A 23,708-nucleotide genomic window follows, 5' to 3' on the forward strand; every position below is an offset into this window, starting at 1 on the left:
ATAAAAAGTGAGAGAAAAAAACACCTTGATCATCCCCCTCCTACGTTTTATATCACCCTTCAGGAGCTGGCTGGGATGTGTGAGAGGTAGGATGGCCTGGCATTAAGACACAGAAGCAGGAGTCAGGCAATCTGTTAATTCCTGACTCTGTCATTATTTCAGTGAGGACTTGAGCAAGGGGTACTTGAGTATGTTTCCAGCTGCACCCTGCATTGGTTTTAGGTTTAACATGAAGAAAAAATGAGCGAGAAATTGCCCCAAAGTAAAGGAAACATAGCTCTGCTAACGTGTGACTGCTTCTTTGTCGTTACAGGGATCCAGCAATAGAAATCTGGCTGCTAGCTTACATTTTGACCCTGGCCCCAGACTTGCAGGAGGCAGATGTGATGCTCTCATGACTCTGTAGAATTTTCCACTGGAAGTAACGTTTGCAGCTGAGTTGCACCTTGGCTGGGAGTCAGGGCTCACCCACCATAGATGTCCAACCCTGGCTGGTGGGTCCCTGCTCAATACCCCAAGGACAACTTGTGTTCCTGTTCCCTATACTTATCCACAGGTAGGAGCCAGGGAAGGTTTCTGTCACCATGGCATATAAGCATCTGCACTGAGACACAACTCCCTGTAGTCATGTGTCCAGGGTCAGCAGGGGTGTATGTGAAAATTCCTTCCAAAACAATTAGTCTTCTGACCATGGGGACGTAAAACAGTCTTTGCTAATTTATCCTGACGGGCTGCTTCCCTCAGTTACACTCAGCAGTGTTTTTTCAGCTTGCTGTAATGGAAGTGTGAAGTAAACAAGAACTTTTCTCCTTGGCAATAGCTGGGCAGAGAGATGAGGCTGAGTCTTGTCAACAGACAACGCCAAGAGGAAATTCAATTATTGGCTCTTGATAGCCCTAAAGCGGGGGGGCGGCAGGAAAACAGAATTAGATTAGACAACGTAAACGCTTCCTGTTGTTGTTGCCGAAGTCTGTGCTCACTGCCTCTTCAGCTCCCCACATGCTGGCTTTTCAGGGGCCATGAAGAGCATGCTACAGGGGAAAAATACTCAGAGAGAGAAAAATGCTACGCCCGAGCACGTGGCACTAACCCCCCCCCCCCATGGAGTTCAGCCACGTTACTCAGGATGGGACTCCAGAAGTCCTTTGGAAGTACGGATGGCCCAGGGGCTAGGCCCCTCACCTGAGACTGGCGCAATGCCCAGCTCAGCCTCCCCCCCTCCCAGGAAGGCACCTTCTGCTGAGTCTCCAGGGACCTGTCTTATTCCCCCTCTATTATCCACCAGTCCACAGAGAGAGCCAGGTGCCCGGGCTCCACTGCCAGCTACACCCAGCTGTATCTCGCCTTTCCACAGTTGCCACCGACCATCACAAGGATGTCGTGAGGCCTGCAAGAGCCCAGCAGCTAGGCGAAGAGCAGGCGGCTCAAATGAAACCCAAACAAGCCCCCTGTAATCTAGCTGCAAGAGAGAAACGCTTCACAGAACGAGCTGGGACGCTGCGTCATTCCCTCCCCCGCTTCCATCAAAGGCAGCTGCCACTCATGGACCTTATGGTGCAAAGCCTCCAGGGCCTGCTCAGTTCTTGGCTGGGGACTTGATCCTGCAGCGTGCTGCTCACGCTGGCCACGATTCAGTAAAGCGTTCTGGCACATGCTACACCTGAGGTTAAAGCAAGAGCTTCGCTGGATCAGGGCTACGGTGCTCAGCATCTGCAGGACTGAGCCCTAAACCTGGGAAGGCCAAGTAGCATAAATGGTCTTCCAGCTCCAGGGTCCTTGGAAACTGCCCCTTCCTGCCAGGCAAGAACCTGGCCACTGCGGGGCACACGTTCATCCCTCCAGAGCTCACGCCAGCTGGGGCTGAATGTGGCTGCAACGCACAGGCTCCAGCTATTGCAAAATGTGGCTGCTTGCCTCCTCCATGGGAAAAGCCACCTGGAGCATATTACCCTTGTGCTGCAACCCCTCTGGTGGTGGTTCCCACTCTGCCTGTGTTGGCAGGTCAAGGCACTTTCTCGGGCATCACAGCCAGGATGTCAGTCATTGCAGCTCCATCCATGCCCTCTGGGCCAATGCCTCTTTCAAAGGCCCTAGGAGACACGTGAGGGCCAGACACGGTGTTCTTGGTGGTGGGAGGACAGAGGAAGTTGGACTGATTCAGAATCTGAGCAGGTTGAGGGCCTGTGGCGAAATCCCCTTCTTTGAGAAAGCTTTGCCACCATCCCCCAGACAGACAGCAGAGGGAAAAGGGAAATGATGGATGTACATCCCAAGTGGCGCCTCCGTGTAAATATGCCCTGACATGGATCAGATCCTAAATTAAAGACCTAAACTGAGCCCTAACCTGGGAGGCAGAGCGTCTGGCACCTTCCTCTCAGCACCTGGGCCCTGCTGGAGATGGGATACTGGATTAGATGGCCCCCAGGTCTGATCCAGCCTGATTATTCCTAGGTTCTTACCAGGGAAGAGAGACTCCATGAAGTTCATTAGGGAATGTCTACACCGCATCTAGGAGCAAGCCTCCCAGGCCGGGTCCTCAGACTGGTGCTAGCAGGACTCACACTCGCTATGGCTTGGGTTGGAGCTTGGGCTCTTGGGTCTGGGGAGGGGGAAAGGGAAGGAGGGGCTTGACAGCCCGAGCTCCAGCCCAAGCCACAATGTCAAGGCAACATCTACAGCACACTAGCATGAGCCCTGCTAGCGCACGTCCCTGGACCTGGGCTGGGAGGCTGGCTCCTATATGCAGTGTAGACAGACCCTTAGGGACCCCACTATGCAGCTCTACTTTGCCTGGGAAGCCCTTACATACAATGGTGGTGGGCACCCTAGAAACCCTTAAGAGAGTCAAGCTTTGAGCCTGCTAATTTACCATACTCTGAAATTACCTCTTTGAAGAAAAAGGCACCCAATACTAGAAGTATACACTAGCGCTCCCAGTACCAGTTCTGCCACAGGTCATCTACTGAACCAATTCAAGTAGGACAGGGTTACACATAATGTGCATCAATTCAAAGAAACTGCAACGGTGCAAGGCAAATGCATTGGCTGCTATTACTGCGGTGTACTGGGGTGAGCTCTGCAGCCTTCTACTACTGCGGTGTAGAGTCAGACCTTCCGAGCTGCAGTTACCCTTTGAAAAAACAGGGATTGGGCTTTTGACTGATGTTTTTGGATGCACAGCCTGCCTGATCCCTAGGCCTCATGACATTCAGTGCCATGTGCAGGAAGTGGGACAGACCCAGCTTCCCTTATGGCTTCTTTGCTCCTATTCTGGGTCACAGACGGGGCCCACAGGGAGCGGGCAGGACTAGGTGGGGGCAGAAGAGGTAGGCAAACCTCTCAGATTGGTGCAAGCCTTCAAGGCAGTGGAGTTTCCATGGCAATCAGGCAGCAGGGGGTCCCTTTGACCCTTGCTATTTATTGCTGAAGTGCTCTGAGGGCAGCAGATGACAGTGTTTTGACAGCTAGAGGACTTGTTTGTGCCCCTTTCTCTCTGGCCACTCGCCAGTCCCAAGTGACTGGTAATTTTCCACTAATTGCACTATCAGAAATGACAAGCTAAGGGCTTGAATCCTAGTCTACTGAGGGAGCATTGCCTTTGGTTTCGGTTGGAGCAGGAGCAGGCCCTAGCCATCAACATCAGCTTAACACCAGCAGGTCGGTTGGTCTGTTGTGTCTCATTAACTACAAACCAACCAGCAGCAAAAGTTACTTTCCTCACCAAAGGAGACAGAGCAGTGTTGAAAGGAACGCTCCTTGGCTGCCAAGCTCCGGAGGGGCCTCTCTGGAGTGAACCTGCTGTTTCCTTCATCCTTGCCTGATGCTCCCTGCTCAGGCCGCACATTCATGTAGGTGGCCATCGGGTCACACTGGATTCAATTTCTTCTGATGTTATTAACACATTGAAATATAAACGTAGGAGGCGGAGGGGGTGGGCTCGCACTCATTCGTGCTGCCTAGGTTTTCAAGAGGGAGAAACCTCCTTTTTGTCTCCTATTTGGTTTCTGGGCTCCTCCAGCTTTGGGTAACATTCTGCTCCCAGTCCCATCTGTGCAACCCCCCTGACTAATCTAGAACACACATGACGCATGCGCGGCGCGCTCCGAGAATTCCCATCAGACAGTCCCCTCCCTTGTTTGAGAGGGGAGGGGAGCTGATGCACACCGAGAGATGGGCACTGCACAGTGAGCCAGTGGCAGTGATTACAAGAGAGCTTCCCCCGTCTCTGTTCTCTTTCCATTTTCATAAAATAAAGCCCAAGTAACTGGGCGAACAGCTTTTTATTGGGACCAAGGCCAGTTTTCCTGTCTGGAAACACTGCCTTGCCAAGGTCAGAGGGACAGCGAACTCCTGCTGACAATGCAGCGTCGAGCCCATGCACATCCTGGAACTGAGCCAAACCGAAACTTGTAAACCGATGAGAAATATGGGAACTATGTTGACAATGGCCAACTATGTGCGGCCTTGTCAGCCGAACAGGATTTATTTGAAAGAAATTGAATTAAGTGCAGTCCAGGGCAGGCAGCATTCGATCATTTCTTGATCTTAGTTTTATGATCCCCTTGAGCAAGACCACATAACTACAAACCTATGGCCCTTCCTTGCAACCGCGTCGCTGAACCTTAATGCATCATGTACTAACAACAGACAACAGTGCTCCCGTCCCAGCTTTAGTGTCTGCAAACGACACACACGGCACCAGTTAGTCCTGGCACACAAAAGCAAAGGCACCAGCACACAACTCCTGCCAGAGTCTAGCTACCAGAGGTTCCGTTTTTTGTAAACCGAGGGACTATTTATGGCCTGGAGCATTCCCAGCCATCCCCCAACCCACATATGGAGCACATCCCCTGTGCACAGGCGTATGCGCGCGCACACACACACATACACAGAAAGAAACCCAGGCACCTCTGCAGAGCCTCTCTGTGTGGAACTGGGCCTATCCTGAGGCTGTATGACCTTTCCCACGGAGTCCCCACTCCCCAGGGCCACTGTGGACCGAGGGAGTCCCCAGTAGCATGGCTCCTAGGCTGCCATGGAGCTGGCGGGCTCTGGGAGGAGGCACAGTGCCATAGCATGGATGACCGACACCCCCCACCCCCGCCCTGCCCCGTACTCGACTGGAGACTCGGCAGCAGCCACAGCAGTTCAGTATTTTGGAGAAGAGAGATTTGTTTCCCCTTAGTCACTTGCCCCATTACAATCCCCACCACTAAAGGTGCCCGAACTTCCAGGGACTTCAACCCTGACCCTGTTGTCTGGAAAGTAATCCCATGTCATCGATCGCAAACCCCAGGCTGGATGTAGGGAAATACCAGGATTCCCTCCTCTCCTGGTCTCTGTCTTCCTTCACCTGTCTTTATTTCAGCACACAGCTTCACAGAGTTGCATTACACAAGTTGCTCAGCGGCTCTCCAGTGTACAGTATGGACCAATGCCAGGGCAACACATATCCTATAGCAATGCAAAGTAGCTCTCCACACGTCAAAGCAAGCACTAATCACAGGATACAATAACGTCACAGGCGCAGTACATACTTCAAGAGCAAGACAGTGTGGTGCATGTGTTCATAGAATCATACTTTAAGGTCAGAAGGGACCATTATGATCATCTAGTCTGACCTCCTGCACAACGCAGGCCACAGAATCTCACCCACCCACGCCTGTATCAAACCTGTGTCTGAGCCATTGAAGTCCTCAAATCATGGTTTAAAGACTTCGAGGTGCAGAGAATCTTCCAGCAAGTGACCCATGCCCCACGCTGCAGAGGAAGGCGAAAAACCCCCAGGGCCTCTGCCAATCTGCCCTGGAGGAAAATTCCTTCCCGATCCCAAATATGTTCTAGCTTGAAATAACCTCGAACATGTCTTCTTGGGATGCAACTGTTCTACAAGCTGACCATGGTGTCTAGCTGAAGGGGGTTTGAGCAGCATTGTTTAACTTCAGAAGTATCACACACGCATCATCAGAATATATTGCAATCCATATTTTCCTTCAGCTTTACATATAAACCAATCACTGAGGCAAGAAAATACTGATTGGGAAACAGGCACTCTCGTTAGAGTGTGTATGGTAACACCCATTGTTTCATGTTCTCTGTGTATATATATATCTTCCTACTGTATTTTCCACTGCATGCATCCGAAGAAGTGGGCTGTAGCCCACGAAAGCTTATGCTCAAATACATTTGTTAGTCTCTAAGGTGCCACAAGGACTCCTGTTCTTTTTGCAGATACAGATTCACCCGGCTGCTTCTCTGAAACCTGACTTGAATGACTTTCCCACCTGGGCTGATCTCCATGAGGGGAGGGATAAGCTATGTGTAGACGTGTGGGGGTGTGAACTGCCAGAAGAGGATTTGCTACACTACCTGCCAACTCCTCAAACTCCCTTGAGATCCTCAAGTAATAACAAGAGTCCAAGATATCCAGTGACACCTGTAATCCCCTTTTTGTTACTCTTCCAAGAGCTCAGACTTCACTGGGAGCAGCAGCACCGATTTTCCTAAAGCAGCTCCAGAAACTAACCCCGTCTTAAGCTAGGTATTGAGTTCCCAGCAGCTCTGGCAATGCAATGCCCAGACCTCACTCCCTGATGAGCTGGGCTACCGCTGCAGGGCAGCAGGCCACACCAATGACCTTCTCACATGTCAGCAAATTGATGTGAAAACAAGTTACAATTCAGCTGTAAATCCACCTGACCAAAAAGGTGCCAATTAGCTGATTGTGCAAAAAGAGCATCTGCTCCTTTTCCACCGCCACCCCTCATTTCATACACACCAATCCTTTTCACCCTCTAGAACGTCTTGGGCACTGTCACTGTCAGGGCCGGCTCCAGGGTTTTGGCCGCCCCAAGCAGCCAAACAAACAAAAACAAAAAAAGCCGCGATCGCGATCTGCGGCGGCAATTTGGTGGGAGGTCCTTTGCTCCGAGCAGAAGTGAGGGACCGTCTGCCAAATTGCCGCCGAACAGCTGGACGTGCCGCCCCTCTCCGAAGTGGCCGCCCCAAGCACCTGCTTGGTAAGATGGTGCCTGGAGCCGGCCCTGGTCACTGTGCTAAGCATGCCTCAGCTTCCAGGGTGAGCGTTCTGTTTGGCTTTATCATCAGCAATAATTCTACAATACGGTAAACAGCTCTGTATTTCTTAATACGTTCCCTCCAAAGGACACAACGCCAAAAAGCATTACTTACAACGTCGTTTGAAATTGGGTGCAAGGACGATTGCAGTCCTACAAATAAACAAGCTCTATCTGCGAGCAATACACAATATCCAGGGCTGGGTAATCAACTTCTCTCTGTGAACATTAATTTCTAAACCCTTCTGCAAGGCCCTCTCTCTCCCCCCAAACACAAGAACATTCGTTTTCCTGGCTTTCCTGGCCTCCAGCTTGATTACCTGGAATTCAGTCTGGCTATATAAAGCAACACGTCATAGCAATGATTTGCAGACCACATTTAACAGAGGAAACTTAAGCATAACCGATAAGCAGAGCACTTAGCATAGGAGGTGTGTTAATGTCTCCAGGGAGCATGTACACATGTGATAAAGCTTTAGACAGGAACTCAAAGGTTGGGCTGTAAAAATGAATAGGGAAACTGCGCTTAAACTTTATTAACCTGTTTGCCACTTAGGAAGGAAGATGAGACCTTAACCTACTAACCTTCTCTTGGTATGTTGATACATTACAGACATAGTCTCAGTTCTTTTATTGCCAACTTCTGTTGATGGAAGAGGCAAGTTTTCAAGCTTCACAGAGCTCTTCAGTAACAGTAGCCCAGCTCACCAGGGAGCGAGGTCTGGGCATTACATTGCCAGAGCTGCTGGGAACTCAATACCTAGCTTAAGACGGGGTTAGTTTCTGGAGCTGCTTTAGGAAAATCGGTGCTGCTGCTCCCAGTGAAGTCTGAGCTCTTGGAAGAGTAACAAGAAGGGGATTACAGGTGTCACTGGATATCTTGGACTCTTGTTATTACTTGAGGCTCTCAAAGGAGGCTGAAGAAGAGCTCTGTGAAACTCAAAAGCTTCCACAACAGCAGCTGGTCCAATAAAGGATATTACCTGACCTGCCTGGGACCAACACCGCTATAACAACACTGCAAACAGTATTCTCTGGCTGCTGAGGATGTTTTCTTTCAATGCTAGCGTCAATCAGTGCAGTTTCAATGACGGCAATGGGGCTAGGCTGAGGTACGGCAGCTAAGGATCTGGCCCCAGGTGTAGGATCTCAGCTACTGTACTCTGAATCCCTTCATGCAATGCCATCTGGTTTGCTATGAACCGCAAAGGTGCCAAAAGAATACACTTGAAAGGAAGGACCCTTCCCTTCATCGGTCATGAGGCATGAAGTTAATAGCTCCTCTTGTAAAAGGGGATTGCAGGCTGGTGGTACGGACCCCTGGCAAACCGGAAAGAGAGAGAAAAGAAGCACTTAAGGTTCATTTGTGCAAGGAGACTAGCCAAAAGCAGCGTTCTTCCATTTCAAAGCGTGTGTGTGTGTGTGTGTGTGTGTGTGTGTGTGTGTGTGTGTGTGAGCAGCGTTCTTCCATTTCAAAGTGTGTGTGTGTGTGTGTGTGTGTTCTCACCCAGCACACTCTACAAGCTACTATGTTGATAAACGAGAGGTGCTTTTATTAAGACATGGGCTACTGCAAGTTCCTCACGCATTTTGCAAGATCTATGCAGCCCCATCACCACAGGATCTGAGCACCTCACAGGTATAACATTGGTCCCTCACAACACCTCTCTGAGGTAGGGAAGTGCTAGTAACCCAGGTTTACAGATGGGGATCTGAGGCAGAGTCACTGAGGCCATAACCCTGCAAACTCTTAACTTTGGACATGTGAGAAGCCCCACTGAAGTTAATGGGGCTCCTGACATGCACAAGCACTTACAGGATCAGGACCTAAGCCGCTTGATCACAGTCATGCAGGGAATCTGTGGCAGAGCAGAAAATTGACGCCAGATCTCCTGAGTCCCACACCAGTGTCTCTCGTCCACAAGCCCAGTAAGAAGAACCTACCATATAGTAACATGTGGCATACTTGGAACCGTCTTCACTATTGAGTGTGTGTTTTAATAATAAATTGCTAGTTAACAAAATATAAATGTCTTGCTAAAATCTAAATGAAACAAGTGGCTCTGTTAACTCAGAGGTGCTCAAAGTGATGCCACCTACATTAATTTTTACTTTAGTATAAAAAATCCGAAGTACCAATACTTCGCTCTGTAGGAATATTGTACGTGTACTACACAAAGGACAGCTGAGACTCTGGGCATGAGCTGGGCTACATTGCATACCTTTCCCCTCTAAGTTTGAAAGGATCTTGTATTCTCATCGAATTAACTCTTAAAGGGCCGTGAACTCCATTTGTTCCATGTGTGCAGTTCAGATTGGTGTCAACAGGAGCTGGGCTACAAACAGAATACAATATATTCCCAGAGCCGAGCCACTTACGATGAGAGTCAGAATGGTAAAAGCAGTTGTCATCTTTAGACTGTGGGTGTAACAATGCACTGGACCATTAAAAAAAATCAGTTAACTTGAGGAAATTGACCAAATTATTAAAATGTCTAACACCCATCAAAATCCCAAACAGCGGCCAGCCGGTTTAGGTAGGGCATTTTCAGTGAGCTCCTCACCTCAGGCTGTAAGCCATGAAATATGTGTATGCTAAGGGGTACACACTAAACGTGCTTGCTTAACTCCCATCAATGTACATGGGAGCGAGAACCCTACTCTTTCTGGCTAATGCAGAGGGTCTCTCTGTTTGATCAAGGAGGCTACCACTAACACAGAGAAGAAATGCAAAGTATTTGAAAGCATTGAAAGAAAACAATCCTTCCCCTAAAGTGTAGCAACCCATCTGTGGTTATATTCTCTACCTCCCTCCATTCTCCGCTGCTATACATTTCCCCTACTACCAATGATAATGCCAAAGCCAGCACATTCCATAGTTAATATCCACAAGCCATTCCCCTCCCTCCCGCCCCACATTTGGGGATCATTTGATAGCTTTACTAAAATCACAGTCGAACCGCAGGCTGCCCACTGTACTGTATAGCAAAGCATTTACTATTTTAAACCATTTCAAAAGAGCTTAATCAACAATATCTTTGGCTACACAGTGTAATAACATCTATTGTTGCAATCCTAAATGGTTATCATTAATTACAGCTTGCCAATTGTTCAAACCACTAAGAATGTACTAAATAAAGAATCACTGTTATGATACAATATCCTGCTACCAAAACAAGTTGCACAATATAAAGGTATTTTAAACACAGGACTGGCACTTATTAAATAGCCTATGATATTTCCATTTTACCTGAATGTCTGTGGTAAGCCATTATTACGGGAACAAATTCACAGGCAGCCCCTTAGACAACTGAGTTCAAGAGTTTCTCGGCTGATAAGAATGTGTCTCGTTTGATAACATACATTTAAGGGGAGGCTATTAATACAGAAAGACCCACCCGCAGTTGTCCCCTCCCCAGAGATCACAGATTAATCCCAGTCAAAAACTCTTACCATTTTAGGTGATCCAAGGGAGAAGAATAGGATCTAGTGAAAGTACCATAAACAACATATAAATACCTGCACCACTACTTCAGCATCCAAATTAGTTTTAAAGGCAGAGAAGCACTATAGGAACTTGACCTCTCTGCTAAAGTACAATTTGGCCTTGGCTTTAGCAATAGCTTACAACTGTTAGAACATGTTAACCTAATGTACAGACCCAAACGGTTTGGGGCCATGCTGCCTCAGCTATACTAATTCTGAGTTGTTCTTTATTTAAAAAAAAAAAAAATAGGCTGACTGCAAAATATTTAAGGGCCAGCTAAAAAAACAGAATTAGTTAAAAATGCCATTCGTAGATCCCCATTACCTCTGCTAGGTCGAGGGGGGAAACCACAGTTAGGCATGCCAGAACCCAAGGCCCCTTAACAGTGAATAGGGCACAAATAGGGGGAATTTACATGCACTGAAGATTTACTTCTGGTATTTAAAATCCTGCATAACTTAATGCAATTAGTTTTCACAACCACAGCTGAGGCTGGCCTGCTACTGTCTTTATAATAAGCCCCATTTCTCAAGTATTACCCACTAGTTTACAGTGGGAAGTGGCAGGAAGCTACATTAGCAGAGGCCCGAACACCACAGGAACAGCTGTTTCTTTCCAGGCATGGCAGACAGACAGGGTGATCAGTGGTCTGAGCTCGGGGCTGGAAGCCAGGAACTCCTGAATTCTAATCCTGTTTATGACACTGACTGACTGCGGGGCCGTGGGAAAGTCTGTTAACCTCTCAAGCTCAACTTTCCCCTCTCACCTACTCAGAGGGAGCTGTGAGTATCAGGGAGCTAACATTGCAATTCCTTTCAACAAGGCCCATCTCTGTGGCCCCTGCACTTTGCACAGCAATTGGACTAGAAAGTGCTAAGTATCATTGCCGGTATTGTTAGGTGTGCTGCAAATATCTGGAAAGTCTCCTATTTTAACTACAGGAAGGTTGGCCAAGTACCACACTGATGCGTACAATAGTCACACCAGTCAGCTCTCCTCTGCCGGGAGCTTCCAGGCTGCAAAGATACAGTACCGTAACCAGCCTTCTTCCCAACTGTCATTTACGTCTAAAAGTTTCATCAGATTGCTTGAAATGACCAGGCTTGAAAACATTCATTTCCAGAATGGCAAAAAGAGTGGATCCTCTTATTGTTGATCCAGCAGATTGTTCATAAGAAACTAAAATGCTCTGGCTAAGAAAATTCTCCCAGTCAACATATCAAACTCTAGCAAATTGTTCTTGTGGTTCACGACGCCGTGGGAATCAGAACAATTGGCATTTTTAACTGAGCCGGTCTCCTTCCATATAAACAGTATACAGAGAGATTGTTTTGGCAAGGTGTGTGGTGTTCACATGGATAACCATTCTTATTACTGTTTTAGTAACTCTCTGGCATACCACTCCCCATAGGGTATGTGAGTGCTGGTGGTTCTTGCCACATTCCAGCTTGAGTAATTATAGCCTCCCTAAAATGTCCTCTGTAATTTCAAACAGATTTGGTATTCTTCACTTCCTGGCCTAAAGAGCTGTGTAACATTCCTGTGCAATGTTAAACAGCTATCACGTTCCACCCCAGAGATGGCTGCATTTCAATGGGCGTGAAGAGATTCATGAATGGGATGGGACAAGCATTATGTACACACGGAAGTGTTCTGTGGGTATACTAGCGAGAGAGACTGTGAGGGTGTGAGAGTATTTCGCACCCAGAGACACACACACAATGGAGAGGGAGAAGAGGAGAAACAGGGAGAAAGGGACAGGCAGAGGTTCGGAGAACAGAATGGGTGGAATCCTGGCCCCACTGAACTCAATGGGAGTTTTGCCATTTACTTCAACAGGCCAGAGGATTTCATCCCAGGAGTGTAGTTTGCAACAGTGTATAATAGTAAGCCCCTAAATGTAAAGTTATCACCATGTGGCACAGAGACGACCCATGTCTACCGATACTTGGGGGTGGAGGGGGTCAGAGTATGCTCAATACAAACCAAGCAGCAAATCGGGGGGGGGGGGGAGAGGAGACGTGACCCCTCCCCCAATGTGTTGCCTCTTATGTGGCACAATACAGAACAACATGGTCTGGAGCACAGCTCCCTCACTCTAGAGGTGGTGGCATAGCTGTTTCCCTGGTTGGTAGTCCTAGTATAACTGGGCTAGAGACAACAACATGAAATTCAACAAAGACAAACGTAAGGGGCTACGCTGAGGGAAGAAATATCAAATGCACAAATACAGAATGGGGGATAACCGGCTTGGCAGCAGCACTGCTGAGAAGGATCTGGGTGTTGTGGTGGAGCACTCAATAGGAGTCAGCAATGTGATGCTGTTGCAAAAAAAGCAAATGCAATTTTAGGTTGCCTTAACAGAGGCACAGCATGCAAATCACAGCTCTATTTGGTGCTGGTCAGGCCTAACCTGGAGTTCGGTGTCTAATTTTGGTCACCAATGTATAGAAAGGATGTGGAGAAATTGGCCAGAGGCAAGCGACAAAGATGATCAACGGGATGGAATGCAAGCCATACGAGCAAAGGCTGCAGGAACTGGCTATGTTTAGCTGGAAAAGAGGAGGTTGAGGGGGGACGCGATAGCCGTCTTCAAATACTTGAAAAGCTGCCATAAAAAAGATGGAGAACGGTTGTTCCCTCTTGCCACAGAGGGCAGGACAAGGGTTCAAATGACAGCACAGCAGATCTAGATTAAATCTCAGGAAACACTTCCGAACTGTAAGAACAGCAGGACAATGGAACAGACGCCTCGGGAGACTGTGGAAGCTCCTTCACTGGAGGTTTTCAAAAGGAGGCTGGACAGAGCCACCTGTCTTGGGTGGTTTAGACACAACCAATCCTGCATCTTGGCAGGGGGTTAGACCAGACGATCCCTGCGGGCCTTAGGCAATTTCACACTTCACTCCAGACCCGTGTTTCGCCCCAGTGATCACCAGGACCCCTTTCCACCTCATTTACTGCTATTCTGGTACTTTCTGGTATTATTGTTATGATTATTGTTATGTATATTATGATAGAGCCCAGAAGGCCACATTATACTAAGCTCCAGGGAGACACTGGCGTTTACACTGAAAAGTGGAGAAGCCAGTCCAACCTGCGTTCCCTATCAATCCTGCCAGGAGAATCAAATACCAGCAGCATTTCGAAGGGCAGTGGACGCAGGTCCTTACACCCCAAAGCAATCAGGGGCCGGAATTCATGGTACAGGAGTTCTGAGTTCACCTTCAGCCCTGGGCACTTCTTTCTCCTTCTGTGTATTAATCCTGCCTGCTGAATTCAGGAAGAGTTGAAAACTGTCGCACTAGGCACTGGTCTGCTGGCGCAAGGATGAGGATTTGAGCTGCACCTGTGGCATTTTTAGGGTGATCAGATGTCCCAATTTTATAGGGACAGTCCCGATACTTGGGGCTTTTTCTATTACCCCCCCCCCCCCACCCCCGTCCTGATTTTTCACACTTGCTGTCTGGGCACCCTAGGCATTTTTAACGTTGGTAGTTTCGTCCTAAATTTCTTTATTTTTTTCAGCTAATACAGGAGTTACTCAAAGAGACATTCCCCCAAAGTTAACTTTTTATCAGCGTGGTGGCTGTCGAGCAGGCAGCAGGATTACGGGATCGTGTCATGTACCTGAATAAAGAGTGATTCAACATTGTGTTTTCCAGAGTATTTTCTTGACCTGAATCATCCTGCCAGAAAAGGCCTGAGCAGCTTCAGGCTTCTCACATGTCCATCTGTCACTCGACATGACAGAAACAGCCACTTAAATAGAGACAGGAGATAGCCCGGCATTGATGAACTATTAGTCACCATCATCAGAGACAACTGAGCAGCAATAAATATAGAGAGGTGGCAGGACATCATGCCTACATTTCAGAGTAACGTTTTACTTTAAAGCTCCGTGTAGGTTGACTGCGCTACACAGAGTACTGCGAAGTGGCTGATAAACAAATAAGGATACACTGATGGCTTGGACTCCTGGACAAATTCAGCCTCCTCCAATCGCATATTGCCCCACAATCGTTTCTCTTCCCTCCAGCTAGTTTTTGGAATTCTGCCCCCTGATTGGGAATCATCTGTGACAGCAGAGGACAGGTGCAGTAAACGTGCCCGAGGGTTGTCATTTCAGGCAGTGAACATTTAAGAGGGAATTTAGTGCTTAACATTATGCTTCTTTATTCAGTGTATCAGGGGCCCATGCACAGTGCTTGGTGCCTCCCAAAATGTACTCACAGAACTGAAACAAAAATATGTATCAATGCAGTGTTTTTATTCAAATTGCCATTGCCACAAAGGCCAGTTTATACTCGCCCACAAGAGAAAACACATCTTTCAGCCAAAGATCTCCTGGGAAACATCCCTTCAGTTTTCAGTCCTTCCCTCACATCCCTTTTACGGCTGCAGTGAAAGATGAACGTTGCAGCATGCCTGGAAGGTGAAAGGACCAGGGCTCCGGAAGAGGGAAGGGTGCTCAGGGTCATGGAGCCCTCATGGGAATTGCCCTGCCAGCAGCTCCCCCTCACTCAAATGGAAGAAGCTCCAGCTAGGGCATCTCTGGTAATCTCAGCTGCGTCAGTGGGGTACCTCCCAGTCACCGGGCTCCAAACCAGTCTAGGATGTATAAGCTCAGCCCCTTGAACTCCACCCAAAAGGTGAGGGGAGCAGCACAGTTCTCGCAGCCAGCCCACCCTCGCCCATTCTGCAAGGCCATCAAATGCTGGGTGATTCCCTCCACGGCCCCAGCCAGTTTGGATGTGATGGACACACTGAGTGCCATCGGTATGTTGAGCTCACTGCTAGCCAAGGGTCCGGACTGATTCTTCCTATGGCCTTGAACTGGAGGAGGAGGAGGGACAAAACCAACCTCTGCAGAGCCCCACACGGACTTCCAGAGTGGAGGGAAAATTGTCCCAAACTTCCTTTTGGTGACTCCCAGAAAGGGCTGAACAGAACCACTCAAGAGTAACTTACCCAGCCCTACCAGGAACTGCAAACATCCCAACAAAATCTCATGGTCAGCAGCCACAAAGGAGGCTGCCCAATCCCACAGAACCAGCAGTGACGCCTTCCTGGTTCTCATCCAGTTCTAGCAGAAGACCATCCACCCCAGCAGCCAATGCGGTGCCTACCCCAAAACCCACCAAAAGAGAAGCCAGCACCTCCCCGCTGGCCTTCGCCAGCCAGGAGAACATGCACCCAACTCCAAAGGGTGTGGCACAAAACACACCTAGCACTTCTGGAGCCTCAGTGAACAGACTGATGGGGGCTCTAGCACAAGAACTAGCCTTCTCCTGTCATGGTCATGGCACAATGGTGGTGTCTCCATGTGCGGTCAACATGGAAGAAGCCAGATCAATCCAGCTGTGAGTGGTGTTAGCCACAAAGTATCATGAAAACTCTTCCTGAGAATGAGGACTGGACTCCGTAACAGACCAGAGGCAGCGCAGACTCACCAGGCAAAAACCACCTAGTCCGAGTCCTGCTGCAGGAGACCTTGTGGATGATACAGCAAAGGCAAAACTGCATTTCTTTGCCTCCTCCACAGCCCACTATAAACCTTATCTATGCTGCACTCAATCCGATTCAATCCTAGCTATCCACCCCTGCCATCTATCTTCCTATCTCCTAGAGCTGGAAGGGACCTTGAAAGATCATCAAGTCCAGCCCCCTGCCTTCACTAGCAGGACTAAGTACTGATTTTGCCCCAGATCCCTAAGTGGCTCCCTCAAGAATTGAACTCACACCCCTGGGTTTAGCAGGCCAATGCTCAAACCACTGAGCTATCCCTCTGTTCAGCCGTAGAAAGCCATACATAAACCATGGTGACACATGGGAGCAAAGCCAGCTGCAGTACAGATGTTTGTACAGCTGTACTAAACCACGAATAGAGCAGTCTGTGGGTTAGACTACATTCTTCCTCTGAGCCATCTGGAATCCTTCAGACTCCATCCAGCTAGGACAGCGTCCCTACACTACAGCTCCTTCACATCTGCAGGACAGGTGTGCTTCACCTCCCATGGCAGAAGGCAATGATCAGCCCATGACACTTCCCTTGCCTCCAATCCCACTAGATCCAGAGCGTGGCCGGCTGTGTGAAGGGAGTCAGAAGGCACCCAAGACAGTCACGGGATGCTTTTAGAACCAAATCTGGGGGAGGTACCGGAAGACTGTAGGGTCAGATGCCATCTAAGAACCTAGATATGAATGTGGGAGACTCAGTGCTTAAAGGGAATGGTGCAGGAGGGGTTGCAAAGGGCCGGCAAAATAAATAAATCAGTAAAAATTGAGCCGGACTGCTGGGACGCACTTTAAGCGCTGGTTCACCAACAATCTGCTACTCCTGGATTACGGTAGGACCCCCCACACACACTTTTTTCAAACTACTTGAAGTACTGGGGCGAGGGGAGAGTAAAAACGTAAGAACAAAGGAAAAGGGAGGGAAGCCAAACTGGGATGGGACGTGACTAGAAGTAAGGATGGAATGGGCCGGCGGGACATTGGAAGGAAAGAGCGTGGAAAGTGGAAAAATAGCAAACATGGAAAGAGGGGGAACTGTAACGTCTATCCCTCTGTCTTACTCCACTGGAATATTGTCAGGACTCTGCCCCTCAGCCAGCGGAGATAGTCCCATTTTACTTCCATGCCACCACCTGCTCTGCTCCCAAGCCCTTTCCAAGCACGCTTTCCGCCCGGCACCCATTCGCTCCACCTGTTGTGGACATTGCAAACCTTTGACTGGTTGCTGATAGCCGACTGACATAGAGATTCGGGTGGGGGCTATAAATCAGATGCTGCTTTGTGCATCCAAGTTTTTGTTCAATCCCTCTTTTCTATTTCGGGCTTGGAGAAGAGAACCAAAGCCAGGAGAGCTTCCCAAATAAAGCAGAGCATGTGTGGGGCGGAGGGAAACACTACAGCAAACCCACCCTGAATCAAGGGATTTGTAGTTACTGAGAACACTCATGTAAGACAGTGCATTTGAAATCTGTTCATTTGTATTACGGTTACTTTTCTCCCCTAAGAATTCTCCTCAGGGCAGCAGGTGGACTGTCCATCCCTGGGACCACCCACAACCCGCCCCACGGCTCTAGGCCTACATAAGACAAAGCCCAGAAAGATCATTAAGATTTTCCTTTTAGTTGATCATCTTGATATTTTTGTCATTGTTTCCTTCCACTCAAGGATCTCAAACGGAACTGCTTGAATTGTGAACTCTCGTGAACATGCTCCCGTGGCAAAGGGCCATATTTTTACCCTTAGTGTTCAGAGCTGGACACCGAGGCAACGAGAGGCAAGTCTCTGATTTAAGTGACTTACCCAGAGTCACACAGCAAGGCTGGATCCAACACCCATTGATGTAATTCTTCACATCGGGCCCCAAGTCAGCAGTGGAACCAAGAGAGTCAAGTTCTCTTGATTTCCAGTGCACTATGTCTTTCCAGTGGCTCTTTATAAAGACTCAAAAAGAACAAATAATAGTGGTCATCTCACTCCAGCGAGGCCACTTGGTACAGCTCATGGTCTGTGTGGTGAGGATGAGTTTGCTGTATAGTACACGCTTTAAAATAGTTTATTTTTATTGCTTAAAGTGCATCGTTAGTTAATGAGCCTCAATGCCCAGTTCTGGAGCACTGAGAATGGAACTCTGCAAAGTGCTTGCCCAGATACTGTGTCTGGAACAGATTCAGGACTAGCTGTGTGCCTATGGGCACCCTTTACACTTCAGGATATAAGTCTGCAGGATGGTGCGTGAGGAGGATTCACCTGCAGGACTCGGGTACGTCAGGCACAGCATTGTCAATCTCAAGCCTTAAAAATCACCCCAAATCACCACCCTAAATAAATCACGAGACTGACTGAAAAATCATGAGATTTGAAAATAAATAAATAAATGTGGCGTTCTTTTTATTTGCCTTCTGGTTTCTGAGCCTTTAATTTAAACTCAGGGAACCTTTTCAAACTTTTCTCTGCAACCGTGAGGCCTGGAAACTTACGTTTTTCAAATGAAAGCCACGATTCTTGCCTAACCCAATGCCTCCGGGAGACGGGGCTTTTAAGGAAAACACTGAGTGACATAAGAGCATGTGACAGGGCTCCCCTCTCTGCCTTTGGATACAAAGAGGCTGGATGCCTTCACGTTGAGAACCACCAGGGTGTTCTTTATTAGGTCCCCTCCATCAGGACAGCCCTGTACAGCAACATACAAGTGGACATAAACTTCTCCAGGGAGGAAGAAGAAAGTTCTCCTCATCCTGTATCCCCGGTCAGCCTTCTTCTCTTGCACTTCCTTCCTTGCCTTTACCTGTGTCCCGCTGATGGGCTGATCATTCTCATTAGCTCAGCAGCCTCCAGCCTAATTAAGCCATTGAGCACCATCTCCCAGTGAAGTCCACTCCCGGGAGCATAGCTGGTCCCTTAAGGAGCTCTCGACTCCTGGCACTCTGTCACAGAGTGCAATAAAATCGCGAGCATTGGTAACATTGCCCGCTGCCAGACATGCCTCACAACATGCAGGCCCAGCGTGGCCTGTTCTAATGACCACCAGAGCCCAGAATGTGCCCCGGCTCTGACCGAGGGATGGGAGGCCATGGTAAAAGGAGTCCTCCCTTCTCAGGCTCCCTGTCCCACAGTGGCTACAGCCCTGAAGGGCAGGACTACAACTCCACTTCCTTCTGCACTACACCATGGAGCTGGCTGGACTCACAGGGGCCAGCAGGCTGAACCCTTGCCAGGGCTGTAGTTGCATGCTCCCACTGAGTCCTGGGGAGCCGCAGGAGGGGTTGTGCCTTCCGGCGCCCCAGACAGGCAGGGTGCCTGCATGCCACCCAAGGGCACCACCAAACCCTGCAGCAAACAGTAATAATAATAATAATATATGGAGATATACCTATCTCCTAGAACTGGAAGGGACCTCAAAAGGTTATTGAGTCCAGCCCCCCGCCTTCACTAGCAGGACCAAGTACTGATTTTTGCCCCAGATCTCTAAGTGGCCCCCTCAAGGATTGAACTCACAACCCTGAGTTTAGCAGGCCAAACCACTGAGCTATCCCTCCTCGCAGAGAGTAATACACTGTGGATTTGTTCAAAGCAGCTGAGGGTAGAGGCTGGCCTGCAGAAGGTCTGTTACTGGGGATGATGGGCCAGGCAGAGAAAACCCAGCTTGACTTTCAGATCACAGGGTTCCAAAAGTCATGTTTTCACTAGTAACCTGAGCAAATCTGAACGAGAGTCATTTAGCAACTTGGGGTCCCCAATGATGCAATTACTGTACCTAAGTTTCTGTTTGACCAAGACATGGGATTTAACACTTTCTGCTTGAGAGAAGTGCCAGGGGATATTTGATTACCACAAGGCTCAGGACTGGAGCTTTATATCTCACCCAAAAAAATTCAGCCGCACAGCACCCCCAACCCCACGCCAAGGCAGCAGCTTTGAAACGACTGAGAGAGAAGAGAGCCAATTTCTGTATCGCCTGCACTGTGTTCCTTAGAGCTATCCCATCCCCTGACTAAACCAACTCCACTCTGCTGAGATGTGACCACAGCACAGCTTGGTGCCTGCAGACTGTGCCCTTCATTGTTAGATATCTTCCTGCAGAGGCAACAGGCAAGTGCAGCACAGCGCCCTACGGCTTAGCCGGGACAATGCTCCATTCTGACTCACCTCGCAGAGCTAATGCAGTAGATTACAAGGATCCTTGATTGAGTCTTAGCTGCATTAACATGTAGAAGACTCAGGAAGCCCAGCCATGGGCTGAGGGACTAATCAGTTACATGTCCCCCTGGACCCAGCCACCAGCTCCACTTACCTTTGGAAATTAAAACTTCCGGGATCAGCAAAAGTGGCATGACTCCCTGTCAATCCAGTAACACACAGATCCTGGCAGGACGACCCCCAGGGGAATCTCCTACAGGAGAAGCAGGTTTGATGTGCAGCCACAGAACCACTCGTGTGCTCCCACCACACATGTTACTACTGAAACGGTTATTGAAATAATCTATCATGCCTCCCAATTCACACCCCACACTCTTAACTGCATTCAGTTAATTTTCATAAGCATGTGTGCCTGCTGTATAAGGCTTTCCCTTTGGTGGATTTATACAGTTCACTGAAAGGGTCAATGAAGGAAGTTCAGATATGAATTTATATTCAAATAGAAAACTGGGCAAGTCAGTTTCCTTGGGAACTGACACCAGTGCAATAAGATTCAGGGATTACATCTTCTCCTAACCTCACAAACCCATGTGTCAGTACACAATGCTGCTCCCGTACCACACCAGCCGGTCAGAGTGTGATCATATGAAGGTCGCGGCAGTCAAATTGCTGATGTTGGTTATTTCCCATATACAGGGCCGCCTGTAGAACATAGAATATAGTATTCTATAGTATTGTAACTTTTTTATGGAAGGGGCCCCCGAAATTGCTCTGCCCCAGGCCCCCTGAATCCTCTGGGCGGCCCTGCCCATATATTTCCTCCATGAGTAGGATAACACTTTGGGCTTAGGGGGGTTTCCGGTTAAACTGAGCTCTGAAGACGCAATTACTCTCTCCATAGAAGAATTGCGAACCATGCAAGTTTCCCCCACGCTGTGTCACCTCTGACATGGAGAGACCTGCTCTAGGGATGAGAAGTCTCCATGCCCATTCAATCCTTGGCCTCTACAAAGGGAAGGACACAACCACTTCTAGGTTTCTAAAATCCATTCTGGTTTTATCAGTCTGGGACCAACGGAGTTCAGCAGAGGGTTGGTTATTGCAGGTGGAGCAGGCTGCGCTACCGATAGTTCGGGTTGCCTGACATTTCTATTTATAAAACCCTATTTTGAGTTGCTAATATAAGTTTGCCAGATTTTAATCGTTGGAGCTGAAATTTTCCAAGGGTGCCTCCGTCAGGCTGAATAATTTTTGGAAAATGTCCAACGCAGTCTAGTCTTTTCTCAGACTGAGGATAGGGGAAAATACACTGTTTTTCCCAGTGTTAAATGGCTTTCCAACCATTTCACTGAGAAGCTCTAGTGTCCCCAGGCTTTAGAGCAGAGGCTTGAAATTTGGCAGCAGAGTCCACGGTGTCCGGGATATGCCTCTTGCTGTCCCCGTGAAGAAACGCCCAAATCTGGTCAATTTATGAGCCTCTAACAATGTCAACATGCACATGCTCAGTAGAAGGTTGATAGAGCTTTCCAGCTACATTTGCTAAAGATGCCCTCTGTCCTAAGCACAGTGCCCCCTGCTGGTACCCAGGCAGGGAGGAACAGAAGGAGGAGGCAGCCATACTGGAGCGCAGACGGATGAAGATCTCAGCCTAGGGGCAGCAGATGAGAATGGGGTAAGAAGCTGAAGCGGGCTGTGGACTGGGCCTGGGATGAGGAGCCAAGGTGGTTTGTGAAAGAGACTGGGATAAGCAGGGCACCTAGAGAGAGAAGCCTCATTAACCATACAACCCTGATTCAGACCCTGAGCACCATCCATCCTGAATAGGGCGACCAGACAGCAAGTGTGAAAAATCAGGATGAGGGTGGGGGGTAATAGGAGCCTATATAAGAAAAAGCCCCAAATATCGGGACTGTCCCTAAAAAATTGAGACATCTGGTCACCCTAATCCTGAATGAGGGTGGGGTCCTGTGGAAAAGACAGCATGTTCTCATGTAATTAAAGACGACTGTGTGAACATGCATACACCCAAGAGGTCAGAATTAGGATTGCACAGGCAACCTTAATTCTGGCATTTGCTAATTTTTGAGGGCTTGACATTGCAGCCTTAACCGTGTTCTTTTCGTGCAATTTGGTCTCTGTAATTGTCACATAAACTGAGCGAGGGCACTGTATGCTGTTCTGCTGGTACCATTGATCTGATGCATGTCACAGATCTATTGCACTGCTCTGAGTCACTGCACTGACCTTAGAGCCCCAAGCTAGAAAAGGCACCACAGTCTAACGACAGAATTCTCCACCATTCTTGGCTCATAAATCTACATTGATTTCAGCACCGTATCATATGCCTGGTGCATCTGTGAAGTGCAGCATCTGCCTCCCCCTGTTTTTGGCACCTCCCCCTCCCCAAGACACACCCCTTTGGACTTCATTAAACTTATCACTGTACAGTTACAATTTACAAAAGGACTTTATCACGTACGGGGCCGAATCCTGCTGGCTTATGTGAATAATCAATAGGCAGGGACCATCTTTATGTTCTGTGTTTGCCTAGTGTCTAGCTCGCTGGGGCTCTGGTCTATCATCAGGGCTGCTACCACCATATCAATAATAAATTATTGTTATTCAGACCTGGCATACGTAGGTCCCACGCCACGGTCTTTAGTGGAGCAGCACTTGAGTACTGTACTGCCAGCCTGGAACTGGCCCAATGGAACAAGCAAGGCGAAGGCAGCTAGCCCTCTGATGACTATATTTTCAGTTGTTAGGTAGCAGTGGTGACTGGAAGTTATGACTCCACATTAAAAATAACCAGCCCCAAAGCCTCACCATATGTATCCTGGGCTATCTTTGCTCCGGTAGTCAAAAGGGATCAGCCTGCAGGGTTGACAGTGTATTTTTGGTTGCCCTAAACAATTGTCAGCATGTATGTCCTGCATTCTTTACAAGGAAAAACATAGCTGCAAAGCCCACCTTAGTGGGACCCAGTTGGGTGGATCAGACGCAAAGGTCACTCCCTGGGTGGATATGGCTGCTTTCATTTCTAACTTGAGAGAAGTTTGTTTTGAAATGAACTAGGCGGTCTCCTTTTTTCACGATAAAGGACAGGCTAATATTTAGTAACAACTTGAAGAAGGGCACTAATCCCTTTGTCACACAGCCAGCGCAGGGGCTTAATTTCCATGGTGTTCGGATGGTAACTTAGAACACACAGAACAAGATCAAATGTCAATTGCCCCTGGACTTGTTGCTGTCCAAACCGAGTAATTAAACCGAAATACCAGTGTTTATTTCTACCAGCGCTAGAGCAGCCTACCGGGTCATGCATTTCATTTTCATGAATAACTCGTTATTACTAACTGAACTCATTCTCCAGACTGCTCTGGCACCTCAATGCTACTCAGTGGTGCTTGTTAAGCGGCTTAGCTGAGATAATTCAGTCTTTTGTTACCGACTTGGAAGTGATAACGACTGTATTATTTAACTGCTGTATG

The 23,708-nt window shown here is 48.4% G+C and overlaps 1 protein-coding gene across 7 annotated transcripts in view; it reads right to left on the bottom strand.

The window, feature by feature from the left end:
- FHL1 (four and a half LIM domains 1) overlaps positions 1–23,708 on the bottom strand; it is a 50,183-nt gene that overhangs the window by 9,274 nt on the left and 17,201 nt on the right. Inside the window, exon 1 of one of the 7 annotated variants that reach the window (XM_065557340.1) lies at positions 10,530–10,779. The exons of 2 other annotated variants lie outside the window; for them this stretch is intronic. Coding sequence is in view for 1 of the 5 variants with exons in the window: in XM_005301054.4 (XP_005301111.1) it covers positions 10,327–10,348 (22 nt within the window). In the remaining 4 variants the exon portion in view is untranslated. Of the gene's footprint in view, positions 1–5,673; positions 5,878–7,191; positions 7,370–7,661; positions 7,907–10,326; positions 10,481–10,529; positions 10,780–23,708 lie in introns of those variants that run through there. 4 more of the 7 variants (XM_005301054.4, XM_065557341.1, XM_065557339.1 and 1 more) reach the window with 4 other exon arrangements.

This window comes from Chrysemys picta, chromosome 9 (genome assembly GCF_011386835.1).
Source record: "Chrysemys picta bellii isolate R12L10 chromosome 9, ASM1138683v2, whole genome shotgun sequence".
Classification (NCBI taxonomy): Eukaryota; Metazoa; Chordata; order Testudines; family Emydidae; genus Chrysemys; species Chrysemys picta.